Source organism: Staurois parvus, unplaced genomic scaffold (genome assembly GCF_062004578.1).
Source record: "Staurois parvus isolate SC_StPar_1 unplaced genomic scaffold, SC_StPar_1.0 ptg000530l, whole genome shotgun sequence".
Lineage (NCBI taxonomy): Eukaryota > Metazoa > Chordata > Amphibia > Anura > Ranidae > Staurois > Staurois parvus.
Window position 1 is genome coordinate 8,959,913 of NW_028318326.1, and position 23,762 is coordinate 8,983,674.

The window sequence follows — 23,762 nt, forward strand, 5'->3', positions numbered from 1 at the left end:
GTATGTGCATCCTTTTGCACATGCGTATCGATTTAAATTTTGTGTTTTTATTATAATTTTTGTGTTATCACTAAGCACATTCACTATTATACTTATTATCATTGTTAATATTTCTTTTGAGATATTGAATTCCACATTCACTTTATTTATTAATTTGAATGTTAGCGCAGCATTCTTATGGTTTACATTCACTTGATCACTGGTATATGATTTAATGCTAGCAGCTGTTTGGGGTTCTTTTATTATATATATTTTTATTATATATATTTTTTGTATTATTTAACACACATTTGGAGCGCAGGAGGGTCACACCATTATTGCTAATATTTGACTGCTTACTTTTTTAATACTATACACTTGCCAGCCACTTTATTAGGTACACCTTGCTAGTACCGGGTTCGACACCCCTTTTGCCTTCAGAACTGCCTTAATTCTTCGTGGCATAGATTCAACAAGGTATTGGAAACAGAGATTTTGATCCATATTGACATGAGTTACTGTTGTTTCTATCATCTCGAACCAGTTTGTCTATTCTCTTCTGACCTCTGACATCAATAAGGCATTTTCTTCCACACAACTGCCACTCACTGGATATTTTCTCTTTTTCAGATCACTCTCTGGTTGTGAATGAAAATTCCAGTAGATCAGCAGTTTTTGAAATATTCAGACCAGCCTGTCTGGCACCAACAACCATGCCACGTTCAAAGTCACTTAAATCCCCTTTCTTCCCCATTCTAATGCTCAGTTTGAAGTTCAGCAAGTCGTCTTCACCACGTCTGCCTAAATGCATTGAGTGGCTGCCACGTGGTTGGCTGATTAGCAATTTGTGTTACCAAGCAATTGAACAGGTGTACCTAATAAAGTAGCGTGTGTGTGTGTGTGTGTGTGTGTGTGTGTGTGTGTGTGTGTGTGTGTGTGTGTGTGCGTGCGTGCGTGCGTGCGTGCGTGCGTGTTTTTCTTTAAGGTTTAAATATTCAAATATGTTTTAGATTAGAAATACCCTCAAATTCTAAGGTGCTGATATAATAAATCAAATTCTCGTGTAATCTAACAAGTCAAACTTTTACCATCTAACATAGGTAAAAATAGTAGCTGCAGATGAACACATCTATTAGTTAGGGAGGTGCGAAAATTATCAGGGGGTGACTACTGGCCTCTGCTCATTAAGCTGATGTTACTGATAAACTACTGATTGAGAGTCATTCCTACATAAACAATCAGGTACCTTTAGCTCTTTTCACCTTGCGCACCACCATAGGATGCTTGACGTCTGGCCTACCCTGAAATATTATTCACTACAATTTCAGAAGATTAGATACAGTGAACTGACAAGTTATTTCAGCCACTCCTTGCAATGGTTTAAAGAAACCTTACCACGTCTTCTTCTGTCCATGAGCATATATCAAATGAGGGCAGCAGCTGCATGAGATGAGGAAAACAAGAACATTGTGTTAGGCATCACTATTTTAGGGCTGACATTGCATCCAAAATGAACAAAAAAAAGTAACGTTTAACCACTGAGGTCAAGTCCTCTAAAACAGACATTTCAATTATACATGGCTGCTAGTTAAATAATGTGCTTACATATCTGCACCACCTTCGCAGTTCCACCCAAGTGCTGGTATTGCAAATCTATGAGATAGTTTTCCCCTTTCCATTTGAAAGATTCTCAGTGATTAGGAAGAAATATATAATCTGGAACTTTTGAGGTCATAGAACAACTCTACTTTTGTTACCTTTTTGTAGTGGGTAAAGACAAACTTCTAAGATAGAACATTCCACTTGTGTTTCCAAGAGATATAATGTAAAAGAGGTTAACATGTAAGCGTCTATTCATAATTCCAATCAGTTTAGGATTTATTGAACCTTTACATTTCCTTAAAGAGTAACTTTTGTTGAGAAAAAAAACATGAACATTGAAGGGATTTTAATCACTGCCCTTCCAGACATTTCTCTCCTACTTAAAAAAAAATCAGTATTTTTTGCTAGAGAAAAATATTTAGATCTCCCAAATTGTGTATATATATATATATATATATATATTTATGTATATACAGCTGTGCTCAATAGTTTACATACCCTGGCAGAGATTGTGAAATTTTGGCATTGATATTGCAAATATGACTGATCATGCCAAAAAATGCTCATTTATTGAAGGATGATGATCATATGAAGCCATTTATTCCACGTAAGAGCTAAAAAACTCATTGACTATTTATACACTGACACTAATTGCAATTTAAAAAGCCACAGATGTGGGACATTAACCTCTAATTGGCATTGTAACCCGTGTGTGTCACCTTGAGTGTCTGTACCAAGGCCAAACATTCCAGGATATGTAAACTTTTGATCATGACCATTTGGGTGATTTCTGTTATCATTATGATTTACAAAGGAGCCAAACAACTATTTGATAATAAATGTCTTCATATGACCATCATCCTTCAATGAATGAGCATTTGTTAGCATGATCAGTCATATTTTCAATATCAATGCCAAAATTTCACAATTTCTGCCAGGGTATGCAAACTTGTGAGCATAACTGTATGTATATATATATATATATATATATATATATATATATCTTTTAGCAGAGGCCCTTGGAGACTAAAATGGTGGATGTTGCAATTTTTTATGTCACGCGGTATTTGCGCAGCGGTTTTACAAACACAAAAAAACAAGCTTTAATAAATTTTATTGCACACAAACACTATATAATACCTAATTTTTTGTTAAAATATAAAAGATGATGTTATGTTGAGTAAATAAATACCTTACATGTCACTCATTAAAACTGCACACAACCATGGAATGGCACCAAACTATGGTACCTAAAAAATCTCCATAGTGCGAAGCTTTAAAAGCCTTTGCAAGTTATCAGTTTAGAGTTACACAAAATGTCTGGTGCTAGAATTATTGCTTTCATTCTGATGTTCAGGACAATACCTCACAAGTGTGGTGTGATCACTGTTTCCATATGCATGAGTGAATTACATATGCGTTTGCGCATAAGCACAGGGGGACGGGACACTTAATTTGTTTTTTTATTTGCAACTTTTTTTAAAACTGTCTTTTGTTTTTCTTATCAACTTTACTTCTTTCACAATGGATGAACAAAATCCATTGTGAAATCAGGGGCTATGACAGTCCCTCTTAATGGAGAGATCTGGGGTCTAAGAGAACCCAGATCTCTCCTCTATCCTTCAGTGCAGCTGATCAGACACAGATTGGTCTGATTGGCTGCTTACCTGGCAGCTAATGGGCAGAAATTGGAAGTGACAAAATCCTAGTTGCTTCTGGTTTTCAGGGTCACAGGACAGGAGGAACGACCTCAGTTCCTCTCTCTCAGGTGGTATCGGTGTAGTGCCACCGTTACCACCTGTTGCAGCGGTCCCAGGTTCATGATCGGACAGAAGAGCTGGGAAAGGTGGCAGCGGAGGCTGGAGGGGATGCCCTTGCGCTGCCCTCAGAAGTGATTGATTGTCTGCTCAGCAACTCAAATCACTTCTGCTAAAGAGGGAATCGCTGACTGCAAAATTTCATACCAGAATGATGCCTGCAGGTGCAGGCATCATCCCGGTGTGACCACTTCAACCCAAAGATTTCATATCAAGTCCTATGGATGGGAAGTGGTTAAACTTTGTTGCAGATTCCTACCTTCCGTTATTTAGAAATAGATGTTTGTGGCCATGTGGAGAGTGAATCTGTATGGGAGTGATTTTATAATTATCAATCAGTTACTGCACCTGCAGGGCTCTAGTGAGGGAACTGGCAGGGTCTGCATCCCTTTACACGTGATTTTTCTTTGGGAGTATCTGTGTACAAAGCACCCCCAGATAGCCATATTGCATTGAATTTTACAGAAAATGACAGCACTACAGAGAAGGAAAGGTCATTTTTAATAACATTCAATTACAATGTGACTTCAGTCAAGATTGTATATATTATATCTTATTTGCTATTTTTTTCCCCGCAAAAGTGGAGTTACACTTTAACATAATCATGCAATATTTCTGGCCAATTAAATGAAGTCTATTGCTTGACATGCCTAATTGTATGTACAGGTGTCAAGCAAAACGTCCTGAGTGTATGAGGCCAGCATGAGTTTAAACCACTAAGTACATTTATTTTTTGTTGGTGAAATTCGGTACAGTCATGATATGTTTATACGAGAAAGAGGGGCACTTTATACTACAAAGTTTATGAACAGCCCCAGTTATGCAGAATACAAAAAACGAATTTGTAAAACTTTGTTTTTCACCACTACTATTGCTTTACATAGCTTTTCAAAAAAATGAATATAGTAGTTAAGAAGTTGCATGAAATGTGTAGTGTGGTGTACCACAGGTCTGTACGTCAAACTGAAAAGTTGGACAACTAAAGAAGAAAGCGGGACATAAGGATTTGGTTCAAAATGAGTGACAGTTGGGAGATTTGCTGTGATGCCTGAGCTCATTGCGAGCTGAATAAGACACTTGAAATTCTGTTTTTTCCAGACTTGTCTCTGCCTTGTGTAGTACCATGCCAAGATATAACATGAGGACTAAATCTATCCATAAATGTAACTTTTGCTCTTGTTCAGCCAAGTGGCTGAACAAGAAAATCCATAGGTTCTCCCATCTATGATAAGCAGGGATTTGGACAAAATTCAAGCAGTATATGGCCAGCATAAATGCTTTAAATGTGCCAAAAATCAAACGTCTTGTGAAAAGTTTTCATAATTTCATAATTACAAAAAAAATGTATACATTTTTTGTTTTTTGAGGCGCAAAAGCAGTAGAAAAAGGAGAGATGTGAATTCTATAGCAAAGGAAAGACAAGGCCAAGTTCATTGTTGAAATACATTATCCTCCCTTGTCCTGATGTCCTCTCCTGGGGGGGTCAACGCTTATCTACATGTGCCTGAACCGCCAAGGTCCTCTGTTATTCCCAAGAATTGCTTTTTACTATGATTATCCAATTATGCATTCAGAAAAATAAAACACAGAATTGTGATCGCTGTCATTCCTATCAGCAGTGATAGATTTCCATTAAGTGGTGGTTAAAAATATATGTGAGATGCATTTTTGCATGGCATAAGTAGATGCATATGCTAAAAGCCGCGTGTTCAAAGTCCGTATCACGTCCCTGTTGCCACTCACTTCTAATTGCATGTAGATATCTAATAGCAAGAAATGTAACACTGAGGTCACATTTATCGGTTCTAATGGTTATCATTAAGCTAATATTATTTTTACTGTGGCCATTGAGGCCGATTTAATGGAAATTGAGGCTTCATGCAAATGTCCTACTATGTATTAAGGAGTGGGGGGGTGACAAAAAAAAAGAGAGCTCAACAATAAAAAGATGACATATTTAAAAAGAACTCTAGCAAGTGCCAATGCACCCCTTGGAAAAAAAAGTCTTTACATGAAATTTTAAAGCGGTTCTAAACCTTCTCCAATCCAAAATCTTTGCTATTTTTTGTGGAAGACATTTTTTACTAGAGACAAGTCACGATTTTTCTGTGATTTCAGCTGCTTATCCTATAGAACGTGGTTGCTGAGAAAATATTCCTTCCTTATAAAGCCAGTGAGCACGCTCAACTAGCAGTTGCAACAGATGTAATCTTTCAGTTGAATCGCCAAAATCAATTAAAAAATTTACTGAACCAGGTGGAAAATTTTAATCTGAACTGTGACTGCATCCTGTCAGAAGCAGTCACTGTTTGACAGCACCGTTGTATATACGCAGCTGTGGGTACTATGGAGGATGTTTCATACAGAAGTACAGGCACATGTATACGTGGACCACAGCAGTATGCCCACTTCTATGGTGTCTCATATACAGTATGTGCTACGTTTGCAGGAACAAGTAAAATTTATCATTAACACAGAACTCCAGGCAAATTTTTTTCCCTGTGCCCACATTGCACGGGTTATCTGCTGGGTTTTTTTTAGGGTAGAGGACAGCTGAGAAATACCTACCTGACTCGCCAAACCTCCCCGAACAAGACCGGTCCCTTCGGCTCCAGAGCCCCTCCCCTGCAGCCCAGTGGTCTTGAAAATGGAGTGTTTCTGATATCAGCACACTCCATAGACAGGAACAGTCCACTGCTAAACCGTGGGGGAATGTGGTTTTCCGCAGGATCAGGTGAGTATGAACTTTGTGCTCACCACTAGAAAAAACAAGTAGTTGACTCATGCAGTGGGGGCACTGCCTCACTGCATGGTGGAAAAAAAGTACCCAGAGTTGGGCTTTAAATGTGCTTTGTTATATCTGTCTGATAGATGCAAGAAAATACCTGTTGATCATGCCAAAAGTCAAGTGAGCCAATAACTTCCTTTAGAAAGAGAACAATGATGCCTGTGCTGCACTATTATTTTTCCCAGCTCTCAAAGTAGACTACAGAACCCCTTCCTCTTATATTATAGGGGTGAGGAGAGTGGGAGATGTTCTGCAATCTTAAAAATCCTGACTGACAACAATGTTCTTCCACAAATACAGCACCGTGAGTGTTGTCACTCTAGGACAGGACATGTGTTACTGGCAGGATCACCAGGTGAAAATAAAGAAAAAACAGTCTGGAAGAAAAGAAAATGAATGCAGTCACCACATTGTAGGCCAGGTAAGCTGCAATATAGTATTTTTTTGTTCTTGGGTTTAGCTATACTTTAAATAATATGTAATCCCAACATTTTATATTCTTGATATGTGCCTGCTGTACCATGTACTTGTATGAAAAAGCATCTTAATCTCTTTGTATTGCTTCCTTTGCGTAAAATCCCTGGTGATCCTTCCAATCTCTCTGCTTCCCTATTAAAAACTGACCACTCTAAGCAGGAGAACACAGCGTGGTCAGTTTTCTAGCTATTCTGGGAACTTAGTCTGCTCTCCTCCAATGATCAGACTTGTCCTGACACCCCCTCCTATGCACAGCCATTTACTGGGAAGATCAGTGTACAGCTTTTTATCCTCTCCTAGCTCTTATGCAACTGAGAACATATGATCACTTATAAAAAAGGGAAAGAAAGGGCATTTGTAATGTTTTTTCTATATCTATACACAAATGTTTTGCTTTTCATTTCTATTTTAAACTGAATGGGGTGTTGCACAAGGTGTGGGTTTACAATCACTTTAGGTTGTCTATTTATCAATGATTTCACCCGAGATTCACTCATTTTCTAATAGCATTTTGTGTGAAAAATTAATTTTCAGTGAAAGCTGGGTGAATCTTGTGTGAAAACACTGATAAATACCTTAAGGCAGCCCATAGATGATTTTGATTTTCTTGCCTTTCACCATGGTTGGAAGGAAGAAGGAAAATTGCTCGATTTCCCCATCAACAGTCTGTGTTGACGGGAGCATGCCTCCTGCAGTACTATTGTGTTCTCCTGTGAGGGGTGGGGTGGGGTTCAGGGAGCCTTCCCAGCCAGCAGAACACAATGATTACTGCTAGTAGCTATAGATACGTGCAGTAATTGTATGCAAGAAAAGGCTGGTTGTACCCAAGTTGATTGATGGATCGACTTACAGTCCGCATGCCCACACATGGTTCGAAATTTGGTCGGTCCTTGCTGAACTGGATGAATTTCAATCCATGTATGGCCGGCTTAAGACTCTAGCCTAACATATCCATGGACTTTACATTAAACACGAGCAATATTTGCATTATTTTGATGCACTAGACTCACCTGTCATAATGCTGTTAGCTTGCACTACAGAAGTGATTTCTATACTTTATCCTACTCTCCAATTACATTTATTGGTCTGGCGTTCCTCTTCTGTCATTCAAACTAAGCTGAGAAAATTGGATTTTGTGATGTCAGCAGGTGGTGATGTCAGGAAGGAAAATGCCAAGGGAACGATGGCTCTGCAGTTATATGTAGCTATGTATACAATAATTGCTCTTATGTGAAGTTTTCATTTAGATAGTCCAAGGTTACTCACTATGTACTCTTGAAAATGAAAAGATCATAGGGTCATAGACCATTACGTCTGTATTGCCATTGGCTCCACTTCCCATATATGTGATATATTCATTATAATGCGCCACGATTAGCTGCACTCTGCAGACAGTAATCCCTCTAATGACAGTAAATTGCTTTGTTCTGTAATACTGAAACCATGGATAATCTTCTATTACTAATACAACCAGAATAAATATGCTCTCTTCAATTTTAAGCAATGTAGAAATTCATTAAGAGCATTGAAGCTGCCTGATTACAGAAATACAATGCTTAAATATGCCGTAATTCCTCTTAATACGGCATGACAGATCCATGGATTGAAATGTGTTGATGAATCCCATTTTAACACGGATGGCTCAATACAAGACAATTGCTAGAGGAATGTATCAAAAGAACATAATCTGTATTGCCAGGACCTGCGGCTCTTAATTGCTGTGAAGCAGACAAGCTTAAAATATTGAATGTTATTACTGAACAAAACGTGAAAGGAATTAAAATAATTGTGATCAGTTTTGGTCTTGTTCAGAACTTCCCTGCATACAGTGCAGACCCTGAACAGGGAAAAAAAAAAAGGTTTGAACCCCCCTCTTTCAACATTGGTCACAGTTGCCCTCAATATATGCCAAACACATAACAGAGCCTCCTTTAGTTATGAACCTATGCCACAGTTTTATTTTTCCAAAATGTTGAAGTTCAGGGAACAAGGGACACAAGACATGATGTACTTTTACTGTAGTTAGAGCTCCACTCTGGGCAGCAGAAAAAAACGTTTCCTAGCAGCGGGGTTTCCCCAGGTAAATGATCATTAAGTCTAAGGGCAGAGGAACAAGGTGTAATGCTTCTTTTGGACTTGCAGTACTACCTACGCCCCTCTAAAAAGAGGTCTGTGGTGGATTGCTTTTCAGAGAGAGGTATAGCAGCAGCTGACAAGAAAGTTGGAGGCACTACTGCCACCTTTGGAATGCCTTTTTATTTTTACTTTCATTTTTAAATTGCCAAACGGCCATTTAACATGTGAGCTCGCAGTTGCAGTACAGTCCCACTGAACTCAAAAGGCAGGGTCTTAAAAAAAAAAAATATATATATATACTGTAAATGTTCCAGCAGAAACTGGTCAAAAAGTACATAAATTACTTTGTAATTAGAGCTGTGAAAATGTGGAATAGACAAATATATATAAACTGGTGCAGTGCTTACCCTAAATGATATCTACTAATGCATAAATATAATAATCATTATTAATACGTGACTAATAATGTACACTGTGAATATTAGCGGGAAGTGAACTGATCCACTCAGGGATCTAAAGTGAAAACAAAAAGTGACTGAACATGGTATCCTATCAGGAAACAGTGAAACCAAAAAGTCCAAATGGGACTATAATGATGTGATATTCACAGTGTACATTATTAGTCACGTATTAATAATGACATGAATAGTGACATGGGCTTTGCTTGGCATCTCAGTGTTTTAAAAAAGCATGTCCAATGCCACATTTCGAAGCAAATGAGCCCTAATACCTGTTTTGGTGACAACTGTCAATGGTGGGAATTTCCTTCTCTGTGATGAGATTTTCTCACACTGTCTCCCGGGCATAAATCCCCAGTGTGGACACAAAGAACAAAACCCAACAGATGTAACCCCATTTGAAACTAGCTTTGTCTTGTTGTTTCACTTTAATTATATTTCTTGATTTGAGTTTCTTGGCCTCCCAGTATAAAAAAAGGCCCTTACATTTCTGCAAATGACTATTTATATACGGCTTATTTTAAGAATATTTAATAGTATGTACAATTCACAGACTGTTAATTTTAACAACTACACAAGTGTATTAGAAACACAGCGGCTACTGATTAGATTAATGTTTGTGGAATCAATGTATGAGCATTGTTTTTTGTGTCCATATCAGACAAATATATATTGCTCAATGCAGGTGTTAATGAAGCAACAAATAATCCAATTTCAGCAGGCTATTCATGTAGAGCAAATTAAAACTACAGCAGAAAATTAAATCAACTAAAAGTGTTGTGAACTAAGGGGTGTTTCCATACAAAGTACAAATACATTTATACAATGGCAAAAAAAACCTGTAAAAATCTTCAAAACCTGGCATCACAAACATTAACACAAACCATACTGAATTATATATTTTGTTCTCAGGAAATGACACAATTTGTTTCAAGTTCATAAACACAGCTACATTAAAATGACAAACTCACATTGAAATGACCTAGAAAGTGTGTCTACAATAGCAGATATATTACAAAGGTCAAACAATTTAGGCCTTGTGCTTCACACGATATAAAGTTCTAAAAAAAAAAATAGTTTGGCTTCGATTTCTCAAATTGACTTGACTGTTCATTCGCTGCTATCATCTGACCAATCAAAATCACTGAAGCCGACAGCCATGTTGATCTTCTTTCCTTTCCTGACTGATGTGGTTTTGGAGGAGTTCTGCTTGGCTTGCATGTTTATTTGAATCCCAGAATGCAAGACGGGTCCCACAACGCCCATGTCGAACATATTCCCGAAGCCCTTCATCATGGCCTGCAGGCTTTTGTTCACGCCATCTACCTCCCCGTTACTGGTGGCTGTGATCTGACATGACATCTCAGCACTGTTTGACTCCTCTGTTTTAGATTCAAAGAAACACTTCTGAGAGAGCCTCGCAGGAACAGGAAAGTAAAGCTATTAAAAAGGAGGAAAGGACAGAGGCAAAAAAAAGGAAAGTTAGAATCAATTTAAATCAAAGAACCCATAAAAAACTGGATTAGTTGGCAGTAAATGGAAAGTAAAATGATTAGTGATTTAAAACATAAGTTAAGTGGGACTTGATCAGAGCCAGCCATTCATTGTGTGTAATCTTTTTTTTTTCCAGAGGTGATTTTGGAAAAGAAGAAAAGAAAGCTTTGAGATGATAGATAGATAGATAGATAGATAGATATAGCAGAAGTATAGAGTGTAAATAAAATGAAGAAAATTTAATCAAAGAGGTCTAGCTTCACTGAATGACCATTATTGTAAAAGATTTAATCAACACCCATCAGTCAATAATGGCCAAGATGTATCAATGTTCATGTGTCAAGTATTAACAGTTGAAGCATTCATAATTGCCAACTCCCTATCTGGGATGCTTAGGCTGATGTCACAGGGGTGATCTGACTACTAGCACCACATTGCCAGCAGCAGAATCACCCAGGAGAGGATTCCACTTACCTTTATAAAAACGCTCCATTGTTGGTCTGGAGCCAAGTCTCTTTCACTATTGCTGGTCCAGTTAGTGAGGAAGTGACTGCATTTAAATAGTGGTAAGTTAGGGATCCAGTCACTGGTGAGTTGGAGCCAGTGACAGAATTTCCATGTGACATCAGTCTAGGGTCAGAGTTAGGAAGGATTAGAACCCCTGCCTGTAAAATTACATTCCCTATTGTCTAGTGAAACACCAGGACAGTAAGTCAGGAAGAGCCCTGTATAGCATAAAAAACTTGATAAGAGTTCTAATCTTTCACAGCTCTAGCAAAAACTAAAAATGTTTTGGCTGGACATATACTTTAAGTGAGCAACGGAGACAACATCTTTAGAAAAACTAATAGGACATCAATGTAAAGACCTGCCCATGCACTGCTCCAAGTGTAAGAAGGAGAACTGTGTAATCCTGTAAAAGCAAAGTGACACCTACCAGTATGGATCCAAGGAAGGTTAGTATAAGCATGTTGGTGGATGGATTAGTAAAATACTCCAATACTTTACCCTAAATAGCCAGTGACTGTGTCTCTTTAAAGTGTACCCATACTAAAATGGTAACATTAAATTTGGTTAAATCTCTTACTGTGAGAGATAACTACAGACTAACAGAAGGTGTGGAATAAATGGCTTGTAGAAAATGTTGATTCAGGCTCCCTCTATTGCAGCTCCTATCACTAATTGTCTAAATATTTGGTCATGTGATCTATTCTAAAAGAAACGATCAGCCTATCTGATCTCTGATCCTCCATTTTCAAGCTTCTGGGTTCAGGAGCAGCACTGGACGCAACCAGAGTTTCATTTTCTTGGGGGAAGGCAGGTATTTCAGCCCTTCTTACCCAAATGGAAGAAAAATATATTTGAAATATATTTTAAAAATATTCTTTCCAAATATATTGCCATATATTTGAAATACTACAATTTTGGCCATATTCGATAGATAGATAGATAGATAGATAGTTGAAATATATATTTTTAAAAATATATTTTTTAACATATATTCTTCAGATATTTTTTAACATATAAAAAAGTAATTTTAACATATATGTTTTACATATATTTGTAAATGCATTTAAAAAAAATGTAGATTTGTATTTTTAAAGGCATACAGTATATTTGAAATGTATTTTTACAAATATTTTGCAATAAAAACATTTCAACATGCAATATATATATATATATATATATATATATATATATATATATGTTTTTAAATATATTGAATATGGCCAAAATTGTAGTATTTCAAATATATGGCAATATATTTGGGAAGAGTATTTTTAATATATTTCATATATATTTTTCTTCCATCTAGGCATGGTTTATTTATCCAACCAGCAAGCCTACTAACATCTGAATTAAGGGACCACTTTACTGGCAATGTAAACAGGTACGACAAATAACTTGCTGTATAATTTAAAACTTAGGAATAGCTGCTTGAATATGACATTCACTTGATGGCATTTCTTACAGGGGTTTCAACAATTGTATCCAATCCTAATTTGACATTTTTAACTATTATAAGGTTCCAATTCACTTAGTATTCTAGTTTTCACGATTTTACTTAAAAGAGAAGTATGATCAAAGTTTGACCATATTGCTTTTTTGGGTCACAGGAGTGCACATAGTTTTGCACTCCTGTGACTCAATATCAGCCTTCTGTTGGCCAACATCACAGAGCCATTCCAGATTCTGGAACAATCCTGACAACATTGTCTGTATCCACCCAAATGTCTGCCATATAGCTGGCTCAGCCTCTCCACATGGTGCTGACAGCCTGAGCCAGCTGCTCCCACTACCTTCACAGCCCAGTGCTCCAGTGCTGAAGGGGTAAAGAAGAGATCAGTGACTGACAGACACCACTCTCTGCTTAGAGCTGACCATGGACTGAGCAATCAGCAGGCATGTGATTGCTCAGTTCTTACACTTAGATCCAGCGGGGGACAGTTGATGCTGCAGCAGGGAGGTGAGTAAAGATGTTTGTTTTTTTTAGCTTCCCATACTTTTCCTTTATTGATGTTCTTAGAAACCAATAGTTTCAAAAAGCCAGCAGGGACATTTCAAAAACTGACTGCTGGTGTGTAATTAAAAGTGAAGACAAAACATTTTTTGGTTTGGATGGTGTGGGTAAGGGTTTGAACCCCTGCTAGGTTTTTATTGTTGTCCGAGTCCTAACTAGAGAGATTTAACCTCTCTTTTTGTCATGGTGACCATTTTTTATTGTGGCAGAAGGTGACAGTAAATCTAAATTATTCGAGGCAGGTGGGGGAAAAACTTTAAAGCCGAGACATCTGCTCCAGTGACAATTGTCTAAAATACGTTTTTCCATCAGATTGAAGAGATTTGCCCTCACTTCTTGTTGTGTTTCTAGGACAGGAAATCAAGAGAAATCTCCCCAACAGAGCACAGAAAATGAAAGAAAAAAAAAATAATCTGAGAATGATTTCAACCATTCTGTATTTAGGATTATAAAAAAAATGATGAGCACACAAGAGTTATGCTTTGGTATTACTTGCAAGTTCTAAGTTCGTTATATGAACTTGGCTGTCACTTTAGCAGGGACCTAAGCCAGTCCAGAAAATCTGCTGTTTGTCCCCGCGCCCCTGTACAATTTGCTCACAATTACTTGCATTCCTAACTGCAGACTAGGTCAGTATCCCTCCATGATCATTTTATATGCCTTGATGAAGGGGGAGAGTTAAGCCCCCGAAAAATGTTGGCTTTTTTTTTTTGCAGAATATAATATTTTATAGACTGTACAATGTGATGTAATGCTTTCATCCTATCAACTCTTCAGTGAGTGACCTCCCCTGAAGGTCTGGCAGGATACCCTGGTTGTCGGAGAACAGCCTCCATGACTCCACACCACTCAATGTCATAGTAAATCACCATGAAGTTCAGCACTCCTATACCACAATAAATCACGAAAACCTAGTGGATGATTAGGTGGGCATATAATGGCTATATTTTTCTCCCTCCATCCATCTCAGATTTGTGGGTGTTCATTTTGGGTGATCCGATCTCTCCCATTACAGTTTACATAATATAAAATTACAAGTACATAAACAGAAGACTGGATTACGCACAGTAATAGATATTACACATATATATATATATATATATATATATATATATATATATATGGGATATTCCTATTAATGCTGAGCTCTGCAGGCAACATTATCCAGGATAGATACACCTGGGTTACAATCCATTCAAGGGTGTCTGCACAGGATATAAAGAGGCATACTTGTGACTGTGATCATTATACAGCATCCTTTCTCAACCAGGGTTCCTTGAGGTTTCTTCAGGGATGCCTTGGCAAAATGTCTAAAAATTGACCAAAACTTGTATACAAGCCAGCGGGTGGAACAAGCCTGACTTTTAGTTACACGGTCGCAGGTTTTCATTGCGCACCATTTATGACCTTCTAGCCACCGGTGTCCTGACAACCAATGGCATCATCAGTTGATACGGAGGATGTCAGCTGCCTGCACAGCATCCTAGTTTGACCCTCCCCATCAATGCTGGGGCCACATTAGGTCAGTGATGAAAAACTGAGGGGGAAGAGAATCATTGGAATACTAGTCAGTACCAGTATGCAAAAGTGTGTTGGATCTGGAAGAATAAATCGCCTAACGCTGGGTGTCCTACATGTGTGGATGTTGCTGCGTTATATAAAACTATTAGAATAGTTTTTCACATTTTAGAATGGGGTGCCCTTTTAAGATTCAGGATAGTCTCGAAGCACCCTTTAAAATTATGGACAGTCTTGAGGCACCCCATTCTAAATGTCACCTATAAACTGTACAACTCAACTGAAAAACAAATTGAAATATTTTAGGGGGGGGGGGGGAGAGTAAACATAAAAAACTAAAATAATGTGGTTGCATAAGTGTGCACACCCCCTTCATTGAAAGTGCCTCTAATTAACCCCCAAATAAAATTCAGCTGTTCTAGTAGGTCTTTTCTGACATTTTCTTAGTTGCATCCTACAGCAAAAGCCATGGTCCGCAGAGAGCATCCAAAGCATCAGAGGGATTTCATTGTTAAAAGGTATCAGTCAGGAGAAGGGTACAAAAGAATTTCCAAAGCATTAGATATAAAATGGAACACAGTGGAGACAGTCATCATTAAGTGGAAAAAATATAGCACAACAGTGACATTACCAAGAACTGGACGTCCCTCCAAAATTGATGAAAAGATGGGAAGAAAACTGGTCTGGGAGGCTGCCAAGAGGCCTACAGCAACATTAAAGGAGCTACAGGAATATCGGGCAAGTACTAGCTGTGTGGTACATGTGACAACAATCTCCCGTATTCTTCATATGTCTGTGCTATGGGGTAGAGTGGCAAGACAGAAGCCTTTTCTTATGAAGAAAAACATCCAAACCTGGGTACATTTTGCAAAAACACATCTGAAGTCTCCCAAAAGCATGTGGGAAAAAGTGTTATGGTCTGATGAAACCAAGGTTGAACTTTTTGGCCATAATTCCAAAATATATGTTTGGTGCAAAAACAACACTGCACATCACCAAAAGAACACAATACCCACAGTGAAGCATGGTGGTGGCAGCATCATGCTTTGGGGCTGTTTTTCTTCAGCTGGAATTAGTCAAGGTAGAAGGAATTATGAACAATTCCAAATACCAGTCAATACTGGCACAACACCTTCAGGCTTCTGCTAGAAAGCTGAACATGAAGAAGAACTTCATCTTTCAACATGACAACGACCCAAAAGCATACATCCAGATCAACAAATGACTGGCTTCACCAGAAGATTAACATTTTCTAATGGCCCAGCCGGAGCCCAGACCTGAATCCAATCGAAAATCGGTGAGGTGATCTGAAGAGGGCTGTGCACAGGAGATGCCCTTGCAATCTAACAGATTTGGAGTGTTTTTGCAAGGAAGAGTGGAAAAATATTGCCAAGTCAAGATGTGCCTTGCTGATAGACTCATACCCAAAAAGACTGAGTGCTGTAATAAAATCAAAAGATGCTTCAACAAAGGGTGTGCACACTTGTGCAACCATATTATTTTAATTTTCTTTATTTTTACTCCCTCCACCTAAAAGATTTCAGTTTGTTGTTGAACTGAGTTGTACAGTTTCACATTAAAAGGTGGAAAAAGTTCTGAAATGATTTATCTTTGTCTCTTTTTTTTTTTACATCACAGAAACCTGACATTTTAACAGGGGTGTGTAGACTTTTTATATCCACTGTATACTGTATAGGTACTTTCAGAGGGAACAGACACGATGATTAGCAGTCAAAGCGCAGACACACAAAGGGTTGATTTACTAAAGGCAGATATTGCTGTTCACTTTGCAATGGATTTTTCTGTTGATGGTTAAGTAAATGTAGAGAAAATTCATTTTGCAAAAACAACGCAATCACGAGCAAAGAAAAATAAAATATTTTTGCTTGCACATGATTGGATGATGGATGTAAGCAGAGCTTCACCTCTATGCGAAGGGAAAATTCCTTTCCAAAATGAACAGCCTATTTGCCTTACTAAGTGCTACATAAATGAAAGTGCAGAAACAAGTCAGTGGCTTAGACATTTTTAAATACAGTATATAGAGCAGATATAGACAACCTTTGAAAGTATTTAGAAAATTACTGCTTGCAGGAGGAGAAAGAGGAAACCTTTAAAGGCCCCTTTAACATGGGGCAGATTCCATTCCGATCAGCAGGCGATCCACTCACAGATCCTCTGCTGATCAGAGAAGAACAGACAGATGATACATCCGTGTCTACTCAGTTTCTGCAGAGCAGACAGGGAGAGAACACAATGTTCTCTATGGGCGGCTTGGAGTAAACAGATTCCTCTGTCCGTTTACACCCAACTACCCTCCAATCCAATCTGCCTAAACAGAAGAGGACAGATCCCCTTCCATTTTTTTTTCAGCGAACCAGATCGGGCCTGAAATTAGGCAGGTGCAAATGGACACAAGTCCGTTTACACCCAACTGTCTATAGAAAAGCATGGACCTTCCTATCAGGTCCACCTGAAAAACTGACCAGCGGACCTGATTGGATCGCCCATGTGAAAGGGGTCAAAGATGTTCTCACTTAAAGGCAGAAATGAAAAAACCTGTTTACATGTCCCACTTCTCCCCCCGGCATTGATTGCTTGAAACATCTGCAAATATGCTACTGTAGTAGTGATGCTGAGCATGCTCCTTTACACTGATCTCTATACCACTGCTATAAAATATTTACACACTTAATATTTTGTAATCATTTTAACCTATTGCTGTCCATGTAACGTATTTGTGTGGCGGCAAAGAGAGTGGGCTTTAAGGCCCACACAGCGATGTATGGATCCATAGATGGCTGTAGTTTCTGTGTGGAGAGCATGCTCACTTTACACTCCTAACACAGTGATCAAGCTGTCAGACAGCTCCTGCTCTCTAATAAAGACCAGGAGTCGGTGGGATGGACTCTTGATCATGTGACAGCCAATGACAGAGGTCATGTGATTGGGTAGTCCATACTGCTCCTGGGCGTAAATACCTAGTTAAAGGGACGCCAGGGCTGGGTGGAAAGGGGTTTAAAGACATATTCCACCAGATAATTTATTTCATTTTTTTTTAAAAACAAAGAGTGTATTTAAGATGTTAAAAAAACAAACAATCATTCTTAATTTTACATCCGTTTATCTTTTGTCAGTTTAAACAGATAAAATAAACATAAACGGAAAGCTTATGCAAGCAAATACAGTGTTCCATGGTACAGGAAATAGTGTCTTGTGCAATGGGTATTGTTAGATAGGTATTTATAGCTAACAAAATAGATGGTCAAGACAATTTTGAAGTTTTTTTTTTATTAATTACAAACAGGTGATAATACAACAAACACATAACATGCAATAACTTCATGCAAGACAGGCTCATGGAAATTTAATAAAGCACTTATAGTGCATCTAAATCCAAACGCAAAATGTAATATATTGCAGTATATGAATCCCTAGATGTTGTGGCTGCATTAGTTTTCTGTGTACAGTTAGTTTTCCTTTATTTTCCACTGATAAGCCAGACAAGTACACACTTCCTGTCTCAGGGTGGGCTCCTCTATCTTTGGAGGAAAATGGAGACACCCTTTGGATGGCAGCATTGTCTGGAGAGGGTAGTGCTGAAGGACTTTACATAAATGAATAACAAATTAAATCCCAAATTCAGCCATTACTTTTTTAAGCAGTTACAGAAACATTTTTTCCCCTTTAGGATAAAGGGTTCACATAAATGAATAAAAACTGAGCATCCCTGTCAATGTTAAATGTTTTGTAAAGTGAAGCAAAAAAGAGAGCGCACCAACCTTACGCATTACCTTAGCAAACAGTGAGTATATTTTTTATTCAATAAAATCACAAACAAGGAAGTATAGCAAGCATTACAGATCCTGAAAGGAACTTGGAAGTGTAGAACCAGTGCGAGTCACATCACGAGGGTAGACTCTGAAAGTGAGGATGACGCGTTTCAAAAGAGGACCCTTCATCATTTGAACTTTGATGAAGAAGAGTCCCCCTTCGAAACGTGTCATCCTCACTTTGAGTGTCTACCCTCATGATGTAACTCGCACTGGTTCTACACTTCCAAGTTCCTTTCAGGATCTGTAATGCTTGCAATACTTCCTTGTTTGTGAGTATATTTTGTATTCAATAAAATCACAGTTTACTAAAGTAATGCTTAAGGTTGGTGCGCTCTCTTTTTGCTTCACTTTACAGTATCGGTCGGGCTTCCCCAGCCTTGTTCTAGAGCTGCACAACCTTCCCATGCTTTGGTGGAACTGTTTCAAGGTTCCCTTCCACCCTTGTTCTGAGTCCTAGAGCGCAGGAGGTGTCGTTTCTGTTTCTAATGTTCAATGTTTGTCTTAACCTTCTAACTGCCACTTTTCCTGTACAGTCTGCTTTTTTAATGTTGCAAAATAACAGCAGGATCAATAGGTAAAAAAAAGTTACAGGGGAAACCAAGAAAAATAGACATTAATTGCTAGTGGCAGACTGCATCATAGGTGTTACTTTTTATTCTGCCTTTAGTATCACTTTAACACAAAGGGTAGAATGACTTTAATTTAAAATGGATTAAAATAAAAATCAACGGTTAATGTTTTTTTAATAACTTTTAAGATGATCTTATGACTAAAATTATCTGGAGCAAAAAAATATATAAAATAAATAGTGGATGTGGAAAAAAATACTAATCAAAGCAGGCATTTAGCAGATCCACCATGGGACACTGTAGCCGATATCACTCAGAGAAAAAAAAAATGAACTCAACTAAAAACAGCAACAACTGTTAAATGCAAGTAAACTCCATTATGTTCTGTAAAAGCTTATAAAAGATATACTTGTATAGATTTCATGAATTCTTTTGTTATAATAGGGCAATGTATATTTAGGACTTTTTGGTTCAGTTTTTGCTATTGCTGCGACAGTGACATTTCTTATGTCAAATAACAGTGCAGACCTGATACTTTCCAGGTAGTTTTCATGCTAAAATTTGGGTGCTGTGAGATATGGCTTTTTGATACAAGTGCTTATTTATTACATATGAATTATTTTGTAGGCAATTTAAATATATACCTCTACCTTATATTTACACCAAAGACACTTTATTGAATATCCCACTGCTTTCTCATTGCACTATTAATACAGTCATTATTATGTTTGCGATGCCAAAATATCACTGAACTACATTAGTTAGCAAATGCTACATTTAGTCATTAACCATTTGCCGCCCGCCCTATGGCCGAATGGCGGGCGGGAAATGTCATCAGGGTTCCGGGTGAACGCCATATGGCGTCCTCCCACACATGCGCAGATTGCGCTCCTGCAGAGCGGCGCAGTGGCGCGATCTGTCACCGGCCGTGTACCTCGGACATGGCCGATGACAGATCTGAGTATCGGCCCCGTTGCCAGTACCATGTGACCTGCTGTGACCAATCACAGCAGGTCACATGACAGTTGTATTCAATGGATGGCTTCATTCATGCCATCCATTGTATACTAGTGTCTAGCTGTGAATGGTCACAGCTAATCACATGCACATGTCATGTGATTAGCTGTGGCCAAATCACAGCTAAGCACAAAAAACAAAAAACAAAAAAAAAAAAACCCCTGAATGAATCGATGTCATTCAGGTAAATGCTTGCTTATAGCAAAGTAATTCTTTGCTATAAGCAAATTGTGTAAAAAAAAAAAAAAAAAAAAGTACTGATCACTTCCCCAAAGTAGTACAATATTACTATGGTAACATTGTACTACTTTGGTCATAGTGAAATATGAAAAAAAAATCTTAAAAAGAAAACAAATTTAATAAAAAATTAAAAAAAATATAATTTTTTTTCATACTGTCACCAGTCAGTGCCCTGATCACCGCCATGCCAGTTATATGATGATGCTGTACTGCACTGGTGACAATATGTAAAAAAAAAAAATAGTGAAACTAATTTTTTTATTTTTTCATTTTCCGAAAAATTATGACAAAAAAAATATAACTTCAAAAAACTCACCATGCCTCTTATGAAGTACGTCGGACTGTCTACTCTGCAAAAAGGGGTCATTTGGGGGATATGTGTACTGTTCTGACATTCTTAAACCTCAAGAAATTAGATTGGCTGTCAGCACTTCAGGATTGATCAATATTCAGATCTATACCATAGTTTGTTAACTCTATAACTTTCCTACAGACTAAAAAATACATCCTAATTTGGGTTATTTTCACCAAAGACATGTAGCAGAATACATCTCGGCCTAAATTTATGAAGAACAATTATTTATTTGCAAACTTTTATAACAGAAACAAAGAAAAACTTTTTTTTTTCAAAATTTTTGGTCTTTTTTTGTTAATTTAGCAAAAAATAAAAACCCCAGTGGTGATTAAATACCACCAAAAGAAAGCTCTAGTTGTGTGAAGAAAATGATAAAATTTTAGTTTGGGTATGACCGCGCAATTGTCATTCAAAGTGTGAGAGCGCTGAAACCTGAAAACTGGCCTGGGCAGGAAGGTGTAAAATTGCCCGGTTTTGAATTGGTTAAGAGAAAACAATGAAAGTGAATAAATTTAATATCATTTTGGTTAAAAAATGGAAGCAATTTTTTCTGATGTAGTTGCTGATAAATCCATAGGTTTCACCTTATTTGGCTGAAAAAACCATAGCAGAGATATTTTCTGATAAATCGAATTGTCAGCATGACATATCATGCCAATAGTATTTCTTTCTCTCTCACTATTGTATAAAGTACATATACATTTACACACACAATTATTTTATACCTTTTTGCAGTTTACAATAGGAGCCTTTAAAACTGAAAACTTATTTACTGGGAACCTTTCTCTTTTAAGGAAACAGAAAAATGGAGATTGCCATTGTTAAATTTGCCTTCTGAAAAATGTTAATTGCCATATCAATCCAATAATTTAAGAACCTAAAAGCTGAACTACTAGTTTATGCATGTATGTATTCCTTACCTTACATTTAGGTATTATCTTAGAAGCATTTAAAAAGTGTTAGTGTTTTGAAAAAGCATTTTTAAAGTGTTAATACACAAAATCTGTATTGGTGTTGGCCTGATAAGCTGCTGTGCTCATGTGCTACAAAGCTACATGCTGATAGGACAAGAGAGCAGTGACAGAACGATGAGCTCACCAGTGTGCTGCTTCCCCTTCACCTATCTAATCACAGGCTGGGGGCATGGGCAAGACCTACTTGTATTACTTAAAGAGTTACTAAACCCAGGACCCTGCAGTCACTATGTCTGGTCTCCCACAGTACACACAACATGGAAATGCAATCATTTTAGTAAATATAAACTGCTAAATACCTTTTCTCAACAGCAGTTAGAGCAGTCTTGTGACTTCTATCAGTGTTCAGCAGAGCACTGGTTAAACCTTGTAGGAGGAGTTTTCTTTCTGATCTAGAAGGATGCAAAGCCCCTGACCTCAGTCTGCACAGTGCTGATCACATGCGCTTTCCCAAGAAAAAAAAATACCTCTCTAGCAATACACACTAAACTGAGCATGTGCAGAAGGGCTACAGGTTCAGTCTGTCTTATCAGCGTGGACATTTGAACAAGAGGAGGGGCAGAGAAGTCAGGATCAAACAGCCTTTTTTACACTATGCAGAGGATTAACTCCTTAGGTTCCACATTGTGTATATCAAGCATGCTTTACTGCATATACAGACTGATTTTACTGTTGTGGGTTTAGTAACACTTTAACTGCAGTAGAGAAAATTCAAGACTGCTGGCTGCCTGCACTAAGCTGTGGAAACCTCAGGACTGGATGAACAGAAATACAAAATATTTGGAAGGCAAAACAGCTCTCTTATATGAATTTCATGTGTATTTAGCATTTTTTTTAAATTTTCTTTGACGTGATTAGCTTTTCTTTGCTTCGTGACTTTTCACCACATTCACAAACCTAAGGGAAAATTCTGTTTCAAAGTTAACAGCCTATTTGTCTTTAGTAAATCAACCACACTGCGGCCGATTTTGTAAAGAAGTTTAGTATCGTCACTAAAAAATTTTGAATATTTATTTGCTTTATCCAGTCATGTGAAAAGCAAAATCCTCACCACTTTGAATACCCAATCATATGCAGATGCTTTTCACATGAATTGATATTTGACTGAGTATTCTCATAATTTTTTCAAAGACAATGTTTAACCTCTTTAGTAAATCTCTCTCTCTGAAATGAAAGCTGGGGGACAGAGTCAGCAAAGAGTGAACTGACAGGGGTTTTACCGTTCCTAGTCTATCCAAAACTGAAAAAAAAAAAAAAAGGTTTGTCTATATTTTATTTATTTATTTCAGGTACTTGTATAAATAAATAAATATTTTAATCCAATAAGAATGCAAAATATGCAGGTGATACATCATCCCTCAGTATAATTTATTTATTTCAGGTACTTATATAGCGCTGTCAATTTTACGCAGCACTTTACACATATATATTGTACATTCACATCAGCCTCTAACCCTCAAGGGGCGTACAATCTAAGGTCCCTAACTCACATTCATACATACACATATTAGGGCCAATTAGACAGGATCCAATTAACCTACCAGCATGTCTTTGGAGTGTGGGAGGAAACCGGAGTACCCGGAGGAAACCCACACAGGCACAGGGAGAACATGCAAACTCCAGGCAGGTGGTGCCGTGGCTGGGATTCGAACCAACAACCCTAGTACTGCCAGGTGGAAGTGCTAACCATTTAGCCATAATCATTTTTGTCTGTAGTTACAGCTACAACTTGCACAACCTTTGGATGGGGACCATTAGCGAACAAGCAATCTTGCAACAAATACCCAGGTGTACACAAGTATCCTTTTATTGAGATAAAGAGGTTGAGTCACTAAATTCATATAGGCTGTTAAAGGATAAGTTCACCCAGGGGCGGACTGACCATTTAGAAACTCGGGCGCTGCCCGAGGGCCCGGGTCAGTAGGGGGCCCCATGAGATGCCCCTGGTACCTTTTTCATAGGCTTTTTTGAGTTTGGGCAAGGACACAGGGGACCCATGATCCCCTATTGCCCGGGGGCCCCATGAGTTGTCAGTCCGCCC

The 23,762-nt window shown here is 37.9% G+C and overlaps 1 protein-coding gene across 4 annotated transcripts in view; it reads right to left on the bottom strand.

The window, feature by feature from the left end:
- MAP3K20 (mitogen-activated protein kinase kinase kinase 20) overlaps positions 1–23,762 on the bottom strand; it is a 243,589-nt gene that overhangs the window by 43,790 nt on the left and 176,037 nt on the right. For all 4 annotated transcript variants that reach the window (XM_089690496.1, XM_089690494.1, XM_089690497.1 and 1 more), the window contains exon 12: positions 1,375–1,419. In XM_089690496.1, the coding sequence (XP_089546622.1) occupies positions 1,375–1,419 (45 nt within the window). The remainder of the gene's footprint in view (positions 1–1,374; positions 1,420–23,762) is intronic.